General features: G+C 44.2%; 1 protein-coding gene across 10 annotated transcripts in view; it reads left to right on the plus strand.

Moving 5' to 3' along the window:
* LOC105021078 (receptor-type tyrosine-protein phosphatase S) overlaps positions 1-19,026 on the plus strand; it is an 85,132-nt gene that overhangs the window by 20,241 nt on the left and 45,865 nt on the right. For all 10 annotated transcript variants that reach the window (XM_034290456.1, XM_034290458.1, XM_034290465.1 and 7 more), the window contains exons 2-4: positions 5,539-5,749; positions 9,238-9,383; positions 9,618-9,759. In XM_034290456.1, the coding sequence (XP_034146347.1) occupies positions 5,611-5,749; positions 9,238-9,383; positions 9,618-9,759 (427 nt within the window). In that variant the 5' untranslated portion in view covers positions 5,539-5,610. The remainder of the gene's footprint in view (positions 1-5,538; positions 5,750-9,237; positions 9,384-9,617; positions 9,760-19,026) is intronic.

The raw sequence follows: 19,026 nt of genomic DNA on the forward strand, positions 1-19,026 counted from the left end.
CCATGATCGTTAGACAACGAGAGGGGGAAAGACGTTAGGCTCCATCTGACATTTGGTGCTACATTAGCCTCTCTCTACTCGTTCTTCTAAAATATATTGCTCTCCTGCATTTTGTTAACAGTAGTCTAACGTCCGAGTACGTGTATGGGTTGACGCCTGTCAATCATCAGCGATAGTGGTTTTGTAACGTCACCCGACACTCTACTCACACGTCACACGCACGTTGTTGTGATGTCGGGGGCCATGTTGTACCCATACCCTTATGTGGAATACTGGTGAATTACAAGAGAATTTCACTCTGTTCAAAAACATCTCGCCCTCACCTCTCCATGTCCCCTCTTTTTGCTTCCTCATTTGTCCACCTGTTCTAAACAGCTGTAAAACTATGTTTTTTTATATCGGAAATATATTTTAAAGCAATTTAGATGGTGGCGTGATTCCCGATATTGTTTCTCAATTTCAAACAAGTTGTGCATACCGGGTATATATATTTTTTCGCTACCAGGAAATCACAACGTGTCTTCACTGGCTGCTCACCCCAGCCACAAAATCAATACCAATGGCACTGCCACAGCACCAGTCAGTCATTTCCTGGCACCAGAATCCTGGTTCTTCAGTTCAATCCTAAAGCAGAATTAATCATTCGTAAAAGAAATGTAAGAGCAACTAAATGAATTTATAACTATTCATAAACCATCTGTGGAGATTCTCTGGATGTTGTGGGATGCTCTAAAGGGCTTTATCAGGGATAAAAGCATGGCTTTCGCATCTAATCTGAATAAAACACGATTACACTCTCAAAGCATAAGAAAACAAAAAAGCAGTCCTTGAACAGAACATCAGATTTTATCCCACAGTCAGAGCTACTGACAAAATACTTCAACCAGTTACTCAGATGCAGATTTTCTTGTACACCACAACAAATGAAACTGTTATCTGAATAGTGCACAACCTTGTTATTGACACACTTCACAACTTTAGACAAACAAACAATTTGTGAACATACAGTTGCCTAATGAGAACACCTCTACAGACCCAACTGAAATTAATAAAACATTCTGACATTTTATTACAATTTGTACTGCTCAGAGGTAACCTACAATGAACAAGCGTGTAATCGCTTTCTAAAGCCTTTACACCAACCACTCCTTCCCTCAGATGCCTGCCACTCATAATAACATGGTAAGAGCAACAACAAGACAAGGCAGACTGAAACGCTAATAAATGCATACATCTTCAGGGCAGGATGGTATACCTTCAGAATTTTACATCACATTTTGACACCAATAATATCCACTGCTATTGGATGTACTTAATCACTCTGTGTTTATTTACTCCGCTGTCATCCGTGGTTAATCCCCGAAAATGCTAATTGCTGGAATGTCATTGGTTTAAAAAAAGGACAAATAGCCTTCTGAATGTTCTGGCTATGATCGGGCACGTCATTAGGACTGTACTTTTGGGGCTATGTTCAATATTATGCTGCTGACTACATTTAATTATGTACACCGTTTTTAGCCTGTGGTAATAATAGGCTCTGGTCATAATACAGGCTATGTATGTACTATAAAAGAAAAAACTATGTTAACCTGTGTCTGTCTTTTAAAGGGTGCAGTGGCAAAATACCGTTTATAGCTAGCATGTCATGGATGAAAGTAAGTTCTGAAAACAGAACAGGAACATTCACAGACCAAGCGGACACTGAACCAGGCAAGCTAGGGCAACCCCCCAGGCCTCCTTTTGAACTGTGTTGTCATGTTCCCCTATTGTATACCGCAATGAATGACCGACCGAACGGGGACACAGTATAAATGTGACCAAAAAAGCACAACAAATATCCCTTGATAAACAAGCCCGGTGTCATTGCCAGCCAAGTGAGCCTAACAAGTACACAACTGCTTACAACACACTGTTGACAAAACAGGTGAGAGAGAGAGAGAGATGGCAGCAACTGAGAAGTGCAGTGATAAAATGGGACACATTACACAAAATACAGATCATTTATTAATTGTCTTACGTCTGACGATACAACATTGAGCATGACAGTATGAAATCATTATACATAATTCCACAGGGAAGTTTGGTGTTGAGGATGAAGATTATTTCATTATAATCCAAATACGTAGTCACTGAGTTTCCTTTCATAGGGTTAGAATCCAAAGTATGATGGATGTTTTAATCCAGCCCGTGAGTGGAGAAGAGACTCAACCTCCATGTTAAGTCACAGAAAAGTTGACAACGACTGTTAGTTGTCTATTGATATTTGGGGAAAGGTTGGAGTTGTAACTGTCTAAATCTTCAATAAGGGGTGGGAACTTCTCTGGTTTCCCAAGCAGTTGAATAAGCCCAGTAAATTTAGCATCTTTAACAGAGATATGATAGTGGTCACATGAGGCTTGTAGTGATTTGTTCAGCTCTCATTATTCAATATTGATTCTCCTGAACTGAGAGCGCAGCTCCTTCAGCTGTCTGTCAAAGATGTCATCTCAAAGGGGCCTGATGTCATTGTGGAGTACAAATCTATGTATGCACTCACTTCTATAAGTTAGAAGATACGTTAGAAAGATAGCATATGCTGATTACAAATATAATATGTAAATGTCATTCTTCACATTGTAGGTTTTCCCAAACTAGTAGTCACAATTAGAACTGGTCAGTCTTCTGGGCGCCCTTCTTAGCGTTGCCACTTCAGCCCGGAGACCTGAGTGGTAATTGGTCAACAGCGCATCGTCTGATGCAGGATAGCTCCTCTCACCATGTCAGATTGTTTACCTGTGAAAAAACCTCTGTCCCCAGATGGGAGAGTAAACACTCTAGTTTCCGACCGTGTCATCAATGGACTGCGCTCAATTTCACTCATTTTTGGGGGATACCCTTTGAGGGAAGCGCCCTGGCACCTCATTCTTTCTATTTTACATTTTTAAAATGTTATCCTGTTTTCCTCCCTAATTTTATGACATGCAATCCATAAATGAAATTCCTGCATCATTGCAGCGACTTGGGACAGTCAGTGTCCTTTACAGAGCATGGAATGCCGTTCTGGTACTTATCACACTGCTCGCTCATCTAGGAAGTTTTCACCTGAATCCTTATGCGCTGGAAGGAATGCACTCTCTGGCTTTGAAACGCACTCTCTGGCTTTGAAACGCACTCTCTGGCTTTCAAACGCACTCTCTGGCTTTCAAACGCACTCTCTAGCTTTCAAACGCACTCTCTGGCTTTCAGACGCACTCTCTGGCTTTCAAACGCACTCTCTGGCTTTCAAACGCACTCTCTGGCTTTCAGACGCACTCTCTGGCTTTCAACTATGTTCGACCTCACCGGCTGCCATAAGGAGTCACTAGAGCACAATGAGGCAACGAAACCACCCTGAATTACTAACCCTCCAAATCCAGACAGTACTGGCTGAATGCATGCCTTCCGCAGGAACCCTGGGCTAATCCACGAGCAGGATTTGATCCCTGGCAAAGATGGAGTTAGATGCGAGGCTATGGCTTTACCACTGCACCATTCATGGGCCCCACCTCATTATCCTTCTACCTATAACTACGTTCAGTTCAGCATCATTTATTATATCACGCGCATCATTACAGTAAAGTCTATTCTCTAGAATATTAAGGGCCACGCACAGCCGAAATACATGCTGTGCCTTGTTTGCCAGTGTTTGGCATCGTGCCATTTTTTGAGGGCATAAAGTCATACCTCCCTCTCTTTCTCCGCGACATTACATGTTCAGTGACTTGGCATGCAAACTTCATGAAGGGATTATCTTTCACTGAATGACCATGATCATATTTATTACACAAAAACAGTGTTGAGCACCATCAGTTTACAGACATGATTTTATGTTTCTTAGGTATAAATGTTTTATTCCTGGTGTGATATCTTTAAGAATCAGTGGAGAAACTCAAACTCAAGTTTCACCTGAGCCTGTAGGACATATGGGGATTTAATTTGTTACAGAGCACAGGAAATTCTATTTGATTAGGACCAATTCGCCATTGTGGAAAAGAAGGAATTGAATTTTTTCATAGACTGCAATTTCTACTAACCTTTTACCGTGCTACCGTACCTAATCAGGTCTGTTTCTGGCAGTTGGGAAGTTCAGCACAAGGACCTACGTGGATGAGGACGTAAGGTATACCTGCTTCTGATCATCCCCTGCACCACACTGAGGATGCTAGCTAATAAATTGAGTTACTTAAATAGGAGAATTCATCGCGCTGGCTGGAATGTTATTTTAATGAGCTCTGATTAGGTTGCCGCTATTAGGTTATTGAATTGAAACGTAGATCCAGAAAGCTTTTATATTCCCTATCTGTTTGGAGCTGGTCCCAGAGCCCAGATAAGAGAGAGAGAAGCAGGGAACTAGTGCTTCGTGAAATATATATCAGATAGACAGATATGTTTATAGACCAGTTATATTTAGAGCTCAAATGGGCTAAAAAGACAGATGCTAATGACTTTTAGCCTGTCATTAGCCTATCATTATGATAAGCGCTGGATAATTCCATATACGTATTTATATGGAGCTCGCCTCGGGAACTCATCTCTGTTTTGGGGGACCCCATTCAACACTCTTACTGGGTATGGGAATCTGCGGCTAACATTGGTAAGCGTGTGTGTATTTGTGTGCACACTCATATTTGAGTACTTATTTACAAGTGGAGGCGGTCCTCAAATCAACGCCGTCTGTCTCGAAGTATATTGCACCATGTCTCTCTGTGTGTCTTCAATCAGTGCTGAACAGGATTTAGCACATGTCTAATGGGGAGCAGGTTAGTAAAGGACCCTGTCTCTCTTGGCTTCACACCTGCATTCCCACACTGCGGGAGGAAGAAGGGACTGAGGGGAGAAGGACTGAGGGAGAGATCAATGTGACTGTAGGACTTATTGACTCCTGCAGCTCTCAGCCGAATCTCTCCTGTCAGGGCTGAAACCTCCCCCCAGAATCTGAGGGGTCAGTCCTGATCCGACTGGATGGGCTTGGATTACCCACAGGCCAGCTATTATAGGGGGGCTTCACCATCTAACGTAATGGGCACGAAACTCTTATTGAATATTGCACGGTGCTGCGTAAACACCCCATCTGCTTTAATATCCTGTCTGAGTGTTTACGTATTAGGCTTATCGAGGTTTTATGAGGGTGTTTACACATTTTATGTTCACGAGTGGCGAGTGGGGGCAAAAACTGGGCCAGTAGAAAGGCTGGTAGAACAGAGTGACTATGGAAAGACTATGATGTCTATGCTGGGATGGTGTCCTTTGAAGCACACAGAACTATCATATCCTCACATGTAAAGCTGGGATTGATTGTTCAAAGGGATCAGCAGCCTCATTTTATTTTGGTTTTGCTTGTTTATTGTTCATCGATTATTGTTCATGCAGAGGATTGGTTGACCTGTCAAGTCAAAGTCAAAAGTGTTTTTCATTCAACAGGCCTAATCCGGTAATAATATCCAGCAAGGTGTGGTTCACCAAAAGGACATCCGTGTCCTTCTACTCCATTCATTTCTTTTTATTTGTTTATTTGTCCAGAGAGCGCCAAGTCCTGCTGAGTGAAGTTTCCCCTCCCATCCTTCACCTCCATTCCCAGTCTCCGGAGGTGCCATGGTTCCACCCAGACCAGGTGGAACCGTTGCCCAGTCCAGGGTGCCTCGCCCTGGCTACGGCCTCTGCCTCTACCCCTCTTATCTGCTGCTTACCCTGCTGCTGCTCACATCCCTGCCCAACCTCTCGGAGGCCTTAGGTAAGTAACGCAACACAGACTTATGTTAGTGTTCTTTCATGTGTCTCTCTGTGCTTGCTTGGTCTGATTATTATTGGGTTTTTCAGTTTGTCTGCATGGCTGTCTGCACATCTCTTTCTTTGTTTTACCCCCCCTTCTCTCTCTCTTTCTCTCCCAGTCTGTCTCCGTCTCCATCGCCTTTCTCTCCCTCGTCCCCTCAGTCTTTCTCACTCTAACTGTCACTTAATAGCTGTGCTTCTCTTCTCAGTGTCTCACCCAAATTCTCTCTGTCTTTCTCTCCCACTCTCCCTCCCTCTCCCACCTCATCCCTCCCTCTCCCACCTCGTCCCTCCCTCTCCCACCTCATCCCTCCCTCTCCCACCTCATCCCTCCTCTCCCACCTCATCCCTCCCTCTCCCACCTCATCCCTCTCTGCTGACAGAAAGCTCGAACAGTGAGTTGTGTTGGTCAGTGCCAGCTGCAGAGAGTGGTGAGGTGATGTTGGGGGGAGCTGGGCAGATGATGATCTGTCTGTATGCCTGTCAGTTTCTGCAGTAATCAGTCTTTAACAAGATCTGTCAGGAACACAGTGGTTTTATTGCTCTGATAAGCAGTGAATACACGTCAGCACATACTCAATCTGGCCCTTTATTAAAGCGTTGTGTCTTCAGATGTCTTGTCTTATGGATCTAAAATGAGACTGGAGAACATTTCAAATCTGAGGCACCGAAAGGCTCCGGAGGTATGTGCCCTTCAAAACAGAAGTGGTTATGTCAGCTCGTAGTCAGTCAGTCATCCTATTCAGTCTTCATTGGTCTCACAGTTTAAAAAAAGGAATTTGTATTACCTTGAGGTTATTTCAGTTTAAATCAGCAGAACAAATAAATATTTCAGCCATTTTTCTTGCTCTTTTGGAGCACCCATTTTAATTCTCTTTTTGGTTCACTTCGTTGTTGTGGGTATGACGCAGAGTTTTGCCTGACCATGTAGTCTGACCAGCAGGAAAACCTCTGGGACCTAGTTCTGAAAACCTCTGGGACCTAGTTCTGAAAACCTCTGGGACCTAGTTCTGAAAACCTCTGGGACCTAGTTCTGGGGTAAATGTGTAATTAATATGAATTTCCGGTGAAACTGAATGATCTGGTTTGGCTTGTCCAGACAGGTGTAATGCCCTGCCTCCAGACGTAGTGGGTGTAATGCCCTGCTTCCAGACGTAGTGGTGATTATATCATAACACCCACCTGCTGCCTACTGACGCATATCTGAACATCTCACTTCCCTATACTGCTATTAGATAATAATAGCATTGTACTGTTTTATTATAATAGGCTGGATATGTTAGTCAGTTCTGATCTCCTCTGGCTGCTAGGGAGTGAATGAGTAAAGGTTACTCTGCCTTTACAGGGACACACTGCATTCAGTATTCTCAAATAATTCATTCATTTCCAAGGATAACCATTGGTGTGACTGGATCTGTATGTCTCTGTAGATCCAATCCACAAGAACAAAAGGCAACAAGCAGATCTGAAGGCTGCAGGGGGCTGGCGGCTCCACCCAAAGGGCCTATTTCGGAGAGACAGATCAAGCCTGGTCCTGAACAAAAAAAATCTAGCTGAACAGAAATTCTAACCAGGGTTACGCAAAACCAGCCCATAGAGTTAGAAATGGTTCAATACCTTTTTGAAAGTGACAGTGCAAACATGTAAACTAATGTTCAGTGTGCATTGAACCAGCTTACACAGTTCCCTGAAGCGCTGTGTATTCCCAAGCACAGCACTTTACAACTGACAGAGAGTCTGTGTATCACGGAAGGTAGAACATAATGCACTGTGCCACTTCAACCAGGTATTGGTAAGATTTCTCGGTTTCTACTCAGGGTCTTTACATCTATGCTCAGACTCAGAGGTGGGTCAGCTGACGTGTAGCTGTCACTCACTGAAGTGGGGAGTCAGCAGTGAAGGGTGAACAGCCAGAACCTTTTTTTGGGAGGTTAGGTTGTGCGGTTTCTTTGGGTGCCCTGTCCTTAGAGCAGAACTGAATCAACAAGAGCAAGGGCTCATCCAGTGATGGAGAGGAAGAGGAAGAAGAGAAGCAGAGGAGGAGGAACAGAGGGAGGTTGCTATGGTGAGGGTCAGCCTGGTTACATCCTGATAGAACTGATTCCCTAGTCGAGGAGAGGTTCAACTGGCTGCCATGGTAACAGTCTGCAGACAGTAGTCTGGTAACAATGCTAGCTTTTCTCGCACATTCTATACAGACAAACAACTTTCACAACAAATCAAAGTTTGAGTAGGTGGGGCTGAAACTTCGGGTGGAATTGTGCTCATGCAAAATCAATTGTTTTCTCAAGCGGTAACCGAAAGGCTGCGACTCTTGATCCTTGGCTTGTTTAATTTCCGATACCTCCCCCGTGTTCAAATTTTCATAGGAAGTAGCACATGCATCTTAACTGTAGCCATTTAAAGATTGCGGATGTAGCCGTCGGGCTGGAAAGACTACAGACTCAGAGGGATTTTGCTCTTGCTGAAGAAGAATTTGACATTCTAAGACGAGCAGAGAGAATATGGGAGGGGGGAGGGACGATGTGTGTTTGCAAGAGAGAGGAGATGAAAATGTATGAAGTAGACTGACAATATTAGATTTTATCACACCGGAAATATATGGATACTGTGCTTGAAATAGATTTTTATTAGGCGTAGATAAGAGCAATTATATACCCAGCAATATATTAATGTTTATAATACATTATAATATGTTATAACATATATAACAATATCATATATTTTATAATATAGTGGTGTAGCTCAGTAAGTTGATAGGCTTTGATTCCCATGGAGGGCCAGTACAAAAATGTATGGAAACGTATGCCCTCTACTACTGTTCCTCAGTTGCTCTGGATTAGAGCGACTTGTTTTAAATGTAAATGTATTACTTTATAAGAAGGTGCTTCAAGTAAATTGTTATAGAAATTTGGTATGAGTATAATGCTAAACGCGTGTACTAATACATGCCATCCCTAAATCACTGTCTTCCCAATGATACCATTGTGATTCACTGCGCAGGCTGAAAATGGCATGTGTGATATTAATACATTGAAGCCAATTATCTCCTGTGAATTTCTCCATGACACCTTTCCGTACGCCCTCGTAGCACCCACCAATGTGTTCTCGCAATCTGTGCTGCATGGTGGTGTAGAGAATCCTGCTCCTGTGAGGCACAAGCACATATTTTATTGATGACCCACAGGAAGTCCCTAGTGATGTCATCCAAATTATATCCAGGATGTGGTCTCCACATCAGTGACCACGTCCATCACCACTCGCTGATGTCTTGTCACTTATCCATGTGACTCTTTTCCAGTCCACTGCTTGGCCTAGTTAGCATTTGTTGTGTGAGAGCTGTCTGCCTTTGGGGACATTTATGATATTTCATCTATATTTCAGGGAAGTGTAAAGTAAGATCATTGTAGTGACATCAGTCTAATAATGTATAATTGTTCTGTATCTCAGCGGCACCCAAGTTCACCAAGATTCCCGGTGACCAGATCGGGGTGTCGGGAGGCGTGGCCTCATTCGTGTGCCAGGCGTCAGGTGATCCCAAGCCCATAGTCAACTGGAACAAAAAGGGAAAGAAGGTCAACTCCCAACGCATAGAGGTACACCTGCTCCACTCTCCACAGGCCCTTTGGATCATTCTGTATTGTCCATTATCAAACTTTTTGCTGCTTTTGTTTTACCCAGAAAAATTGACTGAACCGGCTTTTCCAGTGAATTCTGTCTCTTTCCTTAGATTTCTTGGTTTCTCTTCTGGTTTCTCACCTGGTTTCTGAGCCCTCTGTGGTTCTGCTCATTGACAGCTGTTATCCGACTGTATCTCTTCCTCTCTCTAGACAATAGAGTTTGATGATGGAGCGGGGGCCGTTCTGAGAATACAGCCTCTCAGGGCACCTCGAGACGAGAACACCTATGAGTGTGTCGCCCGCAACAGTGAGGGAGAGGTGGCCACTACCGCCAATCTGGCCATTATACGAGGTATGTGTGTGTGTTGTGGATTTTTGTGGATCTCATATTAATCATTACAGTCTATTTTGCCCACAGCCTTTTCACATTCTGGTTCTCTTTACTCCCAACACAAGAAACAAATAACAGCAAAGACCGAGCTGTTCTTTTTTAGCCTCTGAGTTAGCGTGAGGGAGTGTGATTTGGCTGTGTTGAGGGACAGTTAGCTAGTTTGCATTTGATTTTAGGGCACAGAATCTCTCTCATAATCACTTCATTCGTTCGCTGGCCAGACTGAGATGGTGTGAATCTAATGTAGCCAGTCCCCACAGTGCTAAGCTAATCTAATGTACCCTCTATAAATGCTAAGCGCTAGGCTAGCTGATGGCTGAGTTTGGCTGTAAGCCTCGAACTGTAGACTGGGCCTCTGTCCAACACAGTAGAGAGGGATGGAGGGAGGCATGGAAGGATGGCGTAACAACTCCTTTTTACATAGGAAAGAGGAGGATTAGGAATGGTCTTGGATTGGGACCCAGTTCTGCAGGAGGGAAGAGGAGGATGGGAGGAGATTGTGAGGAGGAGAGAGACAGAGGGAGGTGGGGAAAGATGAAGGGAATGGTGGATAAGGGGGAAGAAGGGTGGCACAGCAGGAGTGGAGATGGAGAGAGACGGAGGGAGGAGACAGAAGAGAGGATGTATAGATGAGAAGAAGGAGGAGGAGTGGGGGGGGGGTGGAGGGCTGAATTTGGCAGGCTTGGTGTTCAGCAGAAGGCTGGTAGCCTGGGGAATATCCTCCTCTTCATCTGTTCATAGGCCTGTCATCTCTACACAAACACACCCAGTCCAGTCCAGTCCCAATCTCTGCGTCTGTTGGACATAACAGCCCTACTACAGCCTTTTAGGACATGGACGTGTGTGTGTGTGTGTGTGTGTGTGTGTGTGCGAGCGCATGTGTACTCTAGTGTCTGTGTGTTTGGGCCCTTCTTTGTCTATAGCAAGGTCTTTCCCAGAGATTACATGCATTCAAACGAGATCCATGCCATCCGTCTCTTCGACCTTGACTGCACCATAGACTGGAAGGCATGCAGGCTGCGGGAAGATGAGGCTACAGAATGGGTCCCCCTCTGGCCTTTACCAACTAAACTCCATGCATATACATCCATAGCATAACTCCTATTCTTTCCCCTAGATACTCCTATTAATTATCCAGGGCTTTAGAAGATCATATAACACCTTGTATTGCTTGGCCAGTCTTGACTCACCTTGTGGTTGGCCACAGGATGTGAGCTACTCCTCAGCCCAGTGCTAATGGAAGGCAGCTTATGTAGCCCACTGTGGTAACTGGGGTCAGGTGGAGGAGATATCTCATTTGGACACCCACACCTCCTTTTGCCTTCTTCTTCACTTCATCTCTCCTAATCTCTTTCTCCACCTAGCTAGCTCGACCAAAGAACAGTATCCCATATTTTTTCCCTCCATCCTTCTGTACATCCCTCAGTCCTTCTCTCTCCTTCCCTCTGTCTCTCCTCCTGCACAGGTCTCTACTTCCTCATTTGTCCCTCTCGCTCTGTCTCTCTTGCTCTCTCTGTCAGTCTGTCTCTTTCTCTGTCTGTGTTCCTCTTTCCTTCTCTCTCTGTTTCTTTCTCTGAACACTGTGGTTTGGTTGTGCTGTGCCTAGGGGTGCTTTTGTATCTGCAGTTCTGCGCGTTTTTAATCTCTGGTGGGCGAGAGATTCTCATAACTGATGTAATGTGTGTGTGTTTCTGTGCTAATCCATGATCACCTACACCTTCCATTACCCAATTTTCATAGTGAAGGATGGGGTGCTTGTGGGGTGTCAGACAGTTAGGGGGAAAGGTGGGGTGTCAGACAGTTAGGGGGGAAGGTGGGGTGTCAGACAGTTAGGGGGAAAGGTGGGGTGTCAGACAGTTAGGGTTAAAGGTGGGGTGTCAGAGGGTGAGGGGGAAAGGTGGGGTGTCAGACAGTTACGGGGAAAGGTGGGGTGTCAGAGGGTGAGGGGGAAAGGAGGGGTGTCAGAGGGTGAGGGGGAAAGGTGGGGTGTCAGAGGATGAGGGGGAAAGGTGGGGTGTCAGAGGGTGAGGGGGAAAGGTGGGGTGTCAGACAGTTAGGGGGAAAGGGGGGGTTTCAGAGGGTGAGGGGGAAAGGTGGGGTGTCAGAGGGTGAGGGGGAAAGGTGGGGTGTCAGACAGTTAGGGGGAAAGGTGGGGTGTCAGAGGGTGAGGGGGAAAGGTGGGGTGTCAGTGGGTGAGGGGGAAAGGTGGGGTGTCAGAGGGTGAGGGGGAAAGGTGGGGTGTCAGAGGGTTAGACTAACATGTTGTATGACCGACTCATGTGTTAGGAGGACTAATGTGTTGCGCTGTAAGTGGAGACTAACATGTTGTATGACAGACTCATGTGTTAGGAGGACTAATGTGTTGTGCTGTAAGTGGAGACTAACATGTTGTATGACAGACTCATGTGTTAGGAGGACTAATGTGTTGTGCTGTAAGTGGAGACTAACATGTTGTATGACAGACTCATGTGTTAGGAGGACTAATGTGTTGTGCTGTAAGTGGAGACTAACATGTTGTATGACAGACTCATGTGTTAGGAGGACTAATGTGTTGTGCTGTAAGCAGAGACTAACATGTTGTATGACAAACTCATGTGTTAGGAGGACTAATGTGTTGTGCGGTAAGTCAAAACTAACATGTTGTATGATCACACCAGACTAAAATGTTTTGTGTTAAGACCAGTGTCCAACTGTGGATATTGGATCTATTCCTTTAATGAGACTGGGTATTTTTTCAAAGCGTTGTACCAAAAATGACAGAATATCAAGATCCCTTAATAAGTATGTAATTCTTAGGGAAGAGAAGCAAACCTTATTGGTCAACATTATGCCAATGCACATTGTTCTGTCTTTTGCCCAGAACTAGCAGTACCATAATAGAGCAACGAACTACAGCAACAAAAAGCAGACCTCACACCCAACATATGGTAGTCTTATACCACAACTAACATCGCTACACCCACGGCGGTCCGTGACACATCAAAGGACTGACTGCTGGGCTTGTGGCTACTGGAATACTGGTACACTTCAAGCACTGCATGTACGCTGACCTAGGCTAATAAACTGGTTGACCCCTCGCATGACAACACAAAAACACAATCATGTTCAAATGAAAATGGATTACTTTTAGCTGCCTCTCATTGCAAACATCTAGGCCGAGCACACAAAGCAACCAGTAAAATGCAGTTTAAATACATTTGTGTTTCACCAGTCAAGGTCATCCAGTATGTCAATACAGCTAACAGTAGACACAATGCCAAAATTGAGCACAGGCACTTTTTCTTCGATTAACATCTTGTTGAAGTTAGGCATAATGGACAGTGCTCAGAAATGAGCAACCACATCCTCCCCAGTGCTGAATAACCTGCCACCATAGCCAGACTAGCCTGATCGCTGGAAAACAAGTGCTTGTGCTTCCAGAAATGCTTTTTTCAGGTGCGTTCTGTATTTACAGTCTCCACAAGGTTCTCTTCGGCTCTGTTCAACCAGTCCAGTAAATGTGGTGGACGAGTAATGTTGGAGTGACGCCTAGCAAACATCCAAAAAGCAGACGTGACACCGGCTCTCTCTTTCCATTTCTCCTGTTGCAGTGTGTGCTGTGGAGGAGGCTCAGTGCGGACAGGTCTCTAGGCCTTTAAGAAAGCCAACGTTTTCAAAACAATTTGTACAATTTACATAGTTCACTGTTGAATAGCAAAGCCCTTCTGTCTAGCTTGTGAAAGCCGAGCCAATGACTAAGCTAGAAAGCCTAGAACAAATTATCGGGCTAACTCTCCAGATACAGGCATTGGAAATTCCTAGATTTGATCTTTTTATTCTGTTAACATTTACACATTTCTTTAAAGGCATTGAGAATGTCATTGAAACCAGACAGCGCGGAGCCATAGTGCAGAGGTAACCCTACCATCAAGCGCATATACAATGGATATAAAAAGTCTACACACCCCTGTTAAAATGCCAGGTTTTGTGGTGTAAAAGAATGTGTCAAAGATAACTCATGTCAGAAATGTTTCCACTTTTAATGTGACCTATAATGTGAACAATTCAATTGAAAAACAAACTGAAATCTTCGAGGGGGAAAAAATAAAAACCTTTAAGCTCTTTCATGCATTATGATTATGTTGTTAAGAATTTCAGAAATCAGCTAAATCACACCATAGTGGAGGGAGGAGCATAACCACTCAGGGTTTCCTGTAGGTTGGTTCTTAAATGGGCCTCGTTTTCCATTTGAACTAAGATAATACATGTAGGAAGGGGGGTGTTCTGGCGCATTCATAAAGAGGTTGAGACAGAAACAGCAACGAGGTGGGGCTGGAAAGGGACAGCTGGGTGTTGTCAGGCCAGGTAGTCCTGAGCCTTGGGCCCGGGGCTCCAGTCTTCTAAGTGAGAAGAATTAGAGGAAGCACCTAAGATCCAACAGGACACCTGTTGACAGAGAAATTACACCAAGGCTTACTGGCCCTATCTCCATGGCATGTAGGGTATTGTAGCATAGAAAATGGATAGAAAAATAGATTGTGTGTGTGTGTGTGTGTTTGTCACCGCGTGTGCACAACCTTTGTGTCTTTTGGTGTGCATGTTTTGGCTATGTATTTGTTTGTCCAATTTGTGATTTAGTGTTTGCTTTCCTTGTGCATGGTTGGCTTTTCTGTATCCTGGCTGTATCACCAGCCATGTTTCGCTGTACAAACACATGCAGGCTAGGAATAAAGCTGCTAGCCTCCAGACAGAACCCTAGAGGAAAAATATTTGTTGTTAGCCGCCAAGTCTCTGAAATACTGCTGCCACACACGTTCATGCTCTAATGCACATGCACACATACATTCACACGCACACACACACACTTGCATACACACACAAACAAACCAACAAACCTTGCACGATGTTCTCAAGTTTCCTATCAATTTTAAAACAGGTGGTGGGTGATGCCAGCGATTGCAGGAGTAACAGTGTCTGATGAATGATGCATTCTTTGATAGAGAACATGATCACAGGGCTATCATATCAGACGGCATCCTAGCAGGAGGTAGGTTAGGTATCTCTATTTAAAGCAAGTGACTCACCTAGGAACTTGTCTCATTATCTGCCCTGACTGTTTGCTGATATCCATAGAGTTAGATAGAGGGCTCTTCGTAGTTTTGGGTGGTTATGGTGTCTGTGACAGCTGAGGCGACAAGGGAGATCACTGTGTTTAAAAAGCCAAGATTAATATTTGTCCAGGTATGCTAAACCTTTGAGTAATGACTTCTTCTTGGTCACTGGTTGAAGTAAATGTTGTTAAAAGTTCAGAGCAAATACAGGGATAATTTGCCTCTGACACAAACGTATCGAAACAAAAATTATGTCCTAGGCAATTGTTCATCATGTCATATATGTAATCACAACAACAATAATCAAAAGTAGAGTACACTTTTACTGCAGTGTTATATTTCTTTCCCACTCAATTTTCTTCATAAAATTTTTGCTTCCAATTTTTTGGTATTCGATTATGGCCTTGCCTCTTCACAATAATTCCCAGCTGGCTCAGCAGAGTTGATAGTTCTCTGCCGAAGCACATCTGGCTAAGCCGTTCTGCTTCTTATCACAATGCTCAGTTAACCAGGAAGTAAGCTTGAATCAATGTGCTTGCTAGTGACCACAATTCGTTTGCAGGCTCCGGATTAGCCAGAAGGAGTTACAAGAGCGAGGTGTTCCTGAACATCCGTCACATCAACCCGGACGGGGCTGAGACAGTTTGCACTACCACACAGCAAGGTCAATGGTGTACGTTCAATCTGGAAAGGGTTCACATTGACTTCAATGTAGTGTTTTCTTGGCTCTACTTGATTTGGAGTCCAACAATTTTACTATTCTGCCTTCAGAATGACCGCCATGTTGAAATACTTCTTGACCAAGACTAGCTAAACAATGTCTCGGACAAGACTCTTTATAATGGTTGCAATAAATCCACCCGCTTAAAGATTATTAATAACTTTTTATAATATCTCTTGAAATAATTGATTAATGTGCATGGAGTACCAAAGATAATAGAACCAACTATTCTGAAATGCAAAAAATGCAACAAAAAAAAACATTTAGGGAAATGTTAATGTATGCCTAATCCCTTGTGTTTGTTAAAATAACACTCTCACAATTACCACTGGTTATTAACACCGACCCTGGCGTTTTGTAACACCAGTTGTGTATTCATTTAACAGTCATACAAGTTCATTCAGCAACTGAATCAATGCTGGATAGTAAGCTGACTGGCCACCGCAGTCCTACAGGATTATATGATGAACGTATGGCATGTAGTCATCGCTCACATTGCAGTAACGATAAACATCTGATATAGGAATATACAATCAGCTCTGCTGCAGTGGTCTCATTTGCGCATATATACAGATATATACAATACACCAGCACTCTCACATGGACAGGGCTCATATACCTCTTATGATAGCCAGAAGACAGGGATACATAAAAGCTTTCTCTGTGTTTTACTGCAGTAGCCTGGTCTCATTAACACCAGTTACACCATGCAGCAGCCAGCAGAATAGACCCTGAGGTGCTGAAAAGCCCCTGTGAGCTTCACCCTCTCTCCCTCGCTCTCTCTCTCTCTCACTCTTTATTTTTCTGTACCTCTCTCCCAATTTTTTCCCCCGGTTGCTTCTCTTTATCTTTCTATCTCTCTTTACCTCCCTCCAAATTTCTCTGCCTGTTTCTTTCTATAATATCTCTTTTGTCTCCCCCCTCACTCTCTCCCTCGCTTGCTCTCTGTCTTTCTCTTCCCTTCTCCCTCGCTTGCTCTCTGTCTTTCTCTTCCCTTCTCCCATGGCTCGCTCTCAATTCCGATTGCTTCAGTGGCATGACGAGATAATGTACATAATGCCAAAGCGTTAGTTATTCATTCATAATATACTGTCATTAAAGTAATAAGGATAAAAAGAAAGTAATGGTAACCAGACAGTTAGTTGAAACATTTATAAAAAAAAACGAAATCTGAAACAAACATTCTGAAATCACAAAGATAACAACCGCATTTGACAGGGCTGTTGGTCCGTCAAACACTGACCTTTATTTAGTGGGAGACAGCAACATAGTGTGCTGCCAATCCCCGGCTCTGTGTCCTTCCCCAAAAGGATGGTGGCCTGTTTTCATCAGCGAGGAATCAGATTTAATAATGGAATCAGATTTGTGGATATTGCATTCTCTCATTTCAATATATTTCCTATATTTTGCATTTAGCTGGGAAACGTAGCTCCGTGTCGGGTCCTGCTGTGGTGCAGTGATTGTGCAGTCTTTCCTCTACAGGGAGCCAGGTTTTCACGTGTCTCCCCCTTCTCAGCACGCCGAGCCTGTACTTTAGCAAGGTTTTCATTGGTAACCAAATATTTTATAATGGTGCACTTTTGCCAAACATGCATTGTCTCTTTGGTCTGAACCAGTAGGAGAATCTTACAGAACGCTGCATGTAGGGTTTCTGTGTGTTAGTTTGTCAATAGGACTGAAATCTGGTTTTGCAAGTGGACCCCATGTCTCACTGCCATGGAGCGCAACTGGGTTAAATGAAACCTTCAATGCCAGTCTTTTAATGGTAGACAATTTCCTCTGTGCTCTCTTAGTTATTTCATTTCCTCATCTAGATGTGAGGTTGAACTTATTTTTAAACATAAATCATTCTAGTTTCCACTGCTCAATATGTTTTGGACCCGTTCAGAACATCTCTGTCTCCCTCTGTCAACCCTGGTCGTCTCTCTCTCTCCCTCTCTATCCTGTCTCTCACTTCTCTCTCATTCTCCCCCTCCTCCCACTCTCATTCTCCCCCTCCTCCCACTCTCATTCTCCCCATCCTCCCACTCTCATTCTCCCCCTCCTCCCACTCTCATTCTCCTTCATTCTCTTCTCTATCTCATTTTCCCTGTCTCTTTTCTCTCATTTTGCTTCTGTCTCTGTTCTCTACTCTCTCTTTCCTCTCTCCCCCTCTTTCATTTTATTCCCTCTCTCTTCTGTCCTCACTCTTCCATTTTCCTTCTGTCTCTCCTGGGATGACAACAGAGGGGAGCAGATGTATTATCCTGCATGTATTTCTCCTCAGGGGGCCGCGCCTCCTGACCTGCCCATTGATTGCTCTCCCTCCTCTCTCCTTCTCCCCCCTGGAGATTGAGGTATGGCTGGTGTTCATTCTGCCAGGTCATTAGCATTGATCAGAGAATACCGGATCTGTTGTGGCTCGTTCTCTGTCCTCCCACTGATGGTTGTCCTCTGGACGGCTGGACGAGATGTGGTAATCATACCAAACATTTGAGTAGAAAAAACTCAGTTCATTGGGTTTATGTGTATTTTACATTTACTTGATTGTCATTGGAGGATGTAACGTTGTTCTGTTTTTGGTTCTTCCTGGTTTTACTAAACATGTAGGAACCAGAAGTCCCCACAAAGGTAAAGCCTGGTAGTACTGTCCCCACAAGGCTTTTGACCCAGTCCCCACAAAGAAAAAGGCTATCCAGCTTAGAGGCTAGGTTTAGGGTAAAAGCCATAGTTGGGATTAGTGTTAGATTTGAGCTTAGTTTAAGTTTAGGTATTAGGGGTTATGGTTAGAGGATATGGAAAATAAGGAATTATTTGTTGTGTTCCCCACAAGGATAGAAAACGTGTGAGTTCATTTGTGTGGGTTGGTTTGTGTGAGTGGATGCGAGGGGGGGGGGGTCTGGGCGTGTGTGTGTTTGAAAGAGGGAAAGGGTGTCAGGTGGATGAGAAGGGGAGAAAAAGGAGGAGGGGTAAGAAAGGAACAGGGGCTCTGATGGAAGGATGATTATGTAGCTGGCCATCTGGACCGCAGTCAGAGAGAAGCTTAAGCCCATTCACCAGAGAAAGTGGTGCGTGTGTGTCTGTGTGTGCAAATTATTTTCTCCACTGTATGTGTCTCATGGTGTATTTCTCCTGTCCCTTGATAGAATTAGCATAAACACAGGCATCGGCAATAACACAAAGCCCCAACTCACTTGGACACAGTCATAGACATCCCCCTAATCGTTTGTACACTTTAACAATTAGCCTGCTAACAAGTCCTTATTACCCCTGCCCCTCCCTGCGATCTGACTGCCTAATTGACTTTGCTGTATCTGAGAAGCAACTCTGTGAATAGTTATTAGAGCTAGAAGTACTGTACACCTTTCCTGGTCCCCCTGCCTGTTTTCCTCACGGACCTGGTGCTACCAACCCCCAGAAGTGGGCCCCCAGTCTGGC

This window comes from Esox lucius, chromosome 3 (genome assembly GCF_011004845.1).
Source record: "Esox lucius isolate fEsoLuc1 chromosome 3, fEsoLuc1.pri, whole genome shotgun sequence".
Classification (NCBI taxonomy): domain Eukaryota; kingdom Metazoa; phylum Chordata; class Actinopteri; order Esociformes; family Esocidae; genus Esox; species Esox lucius.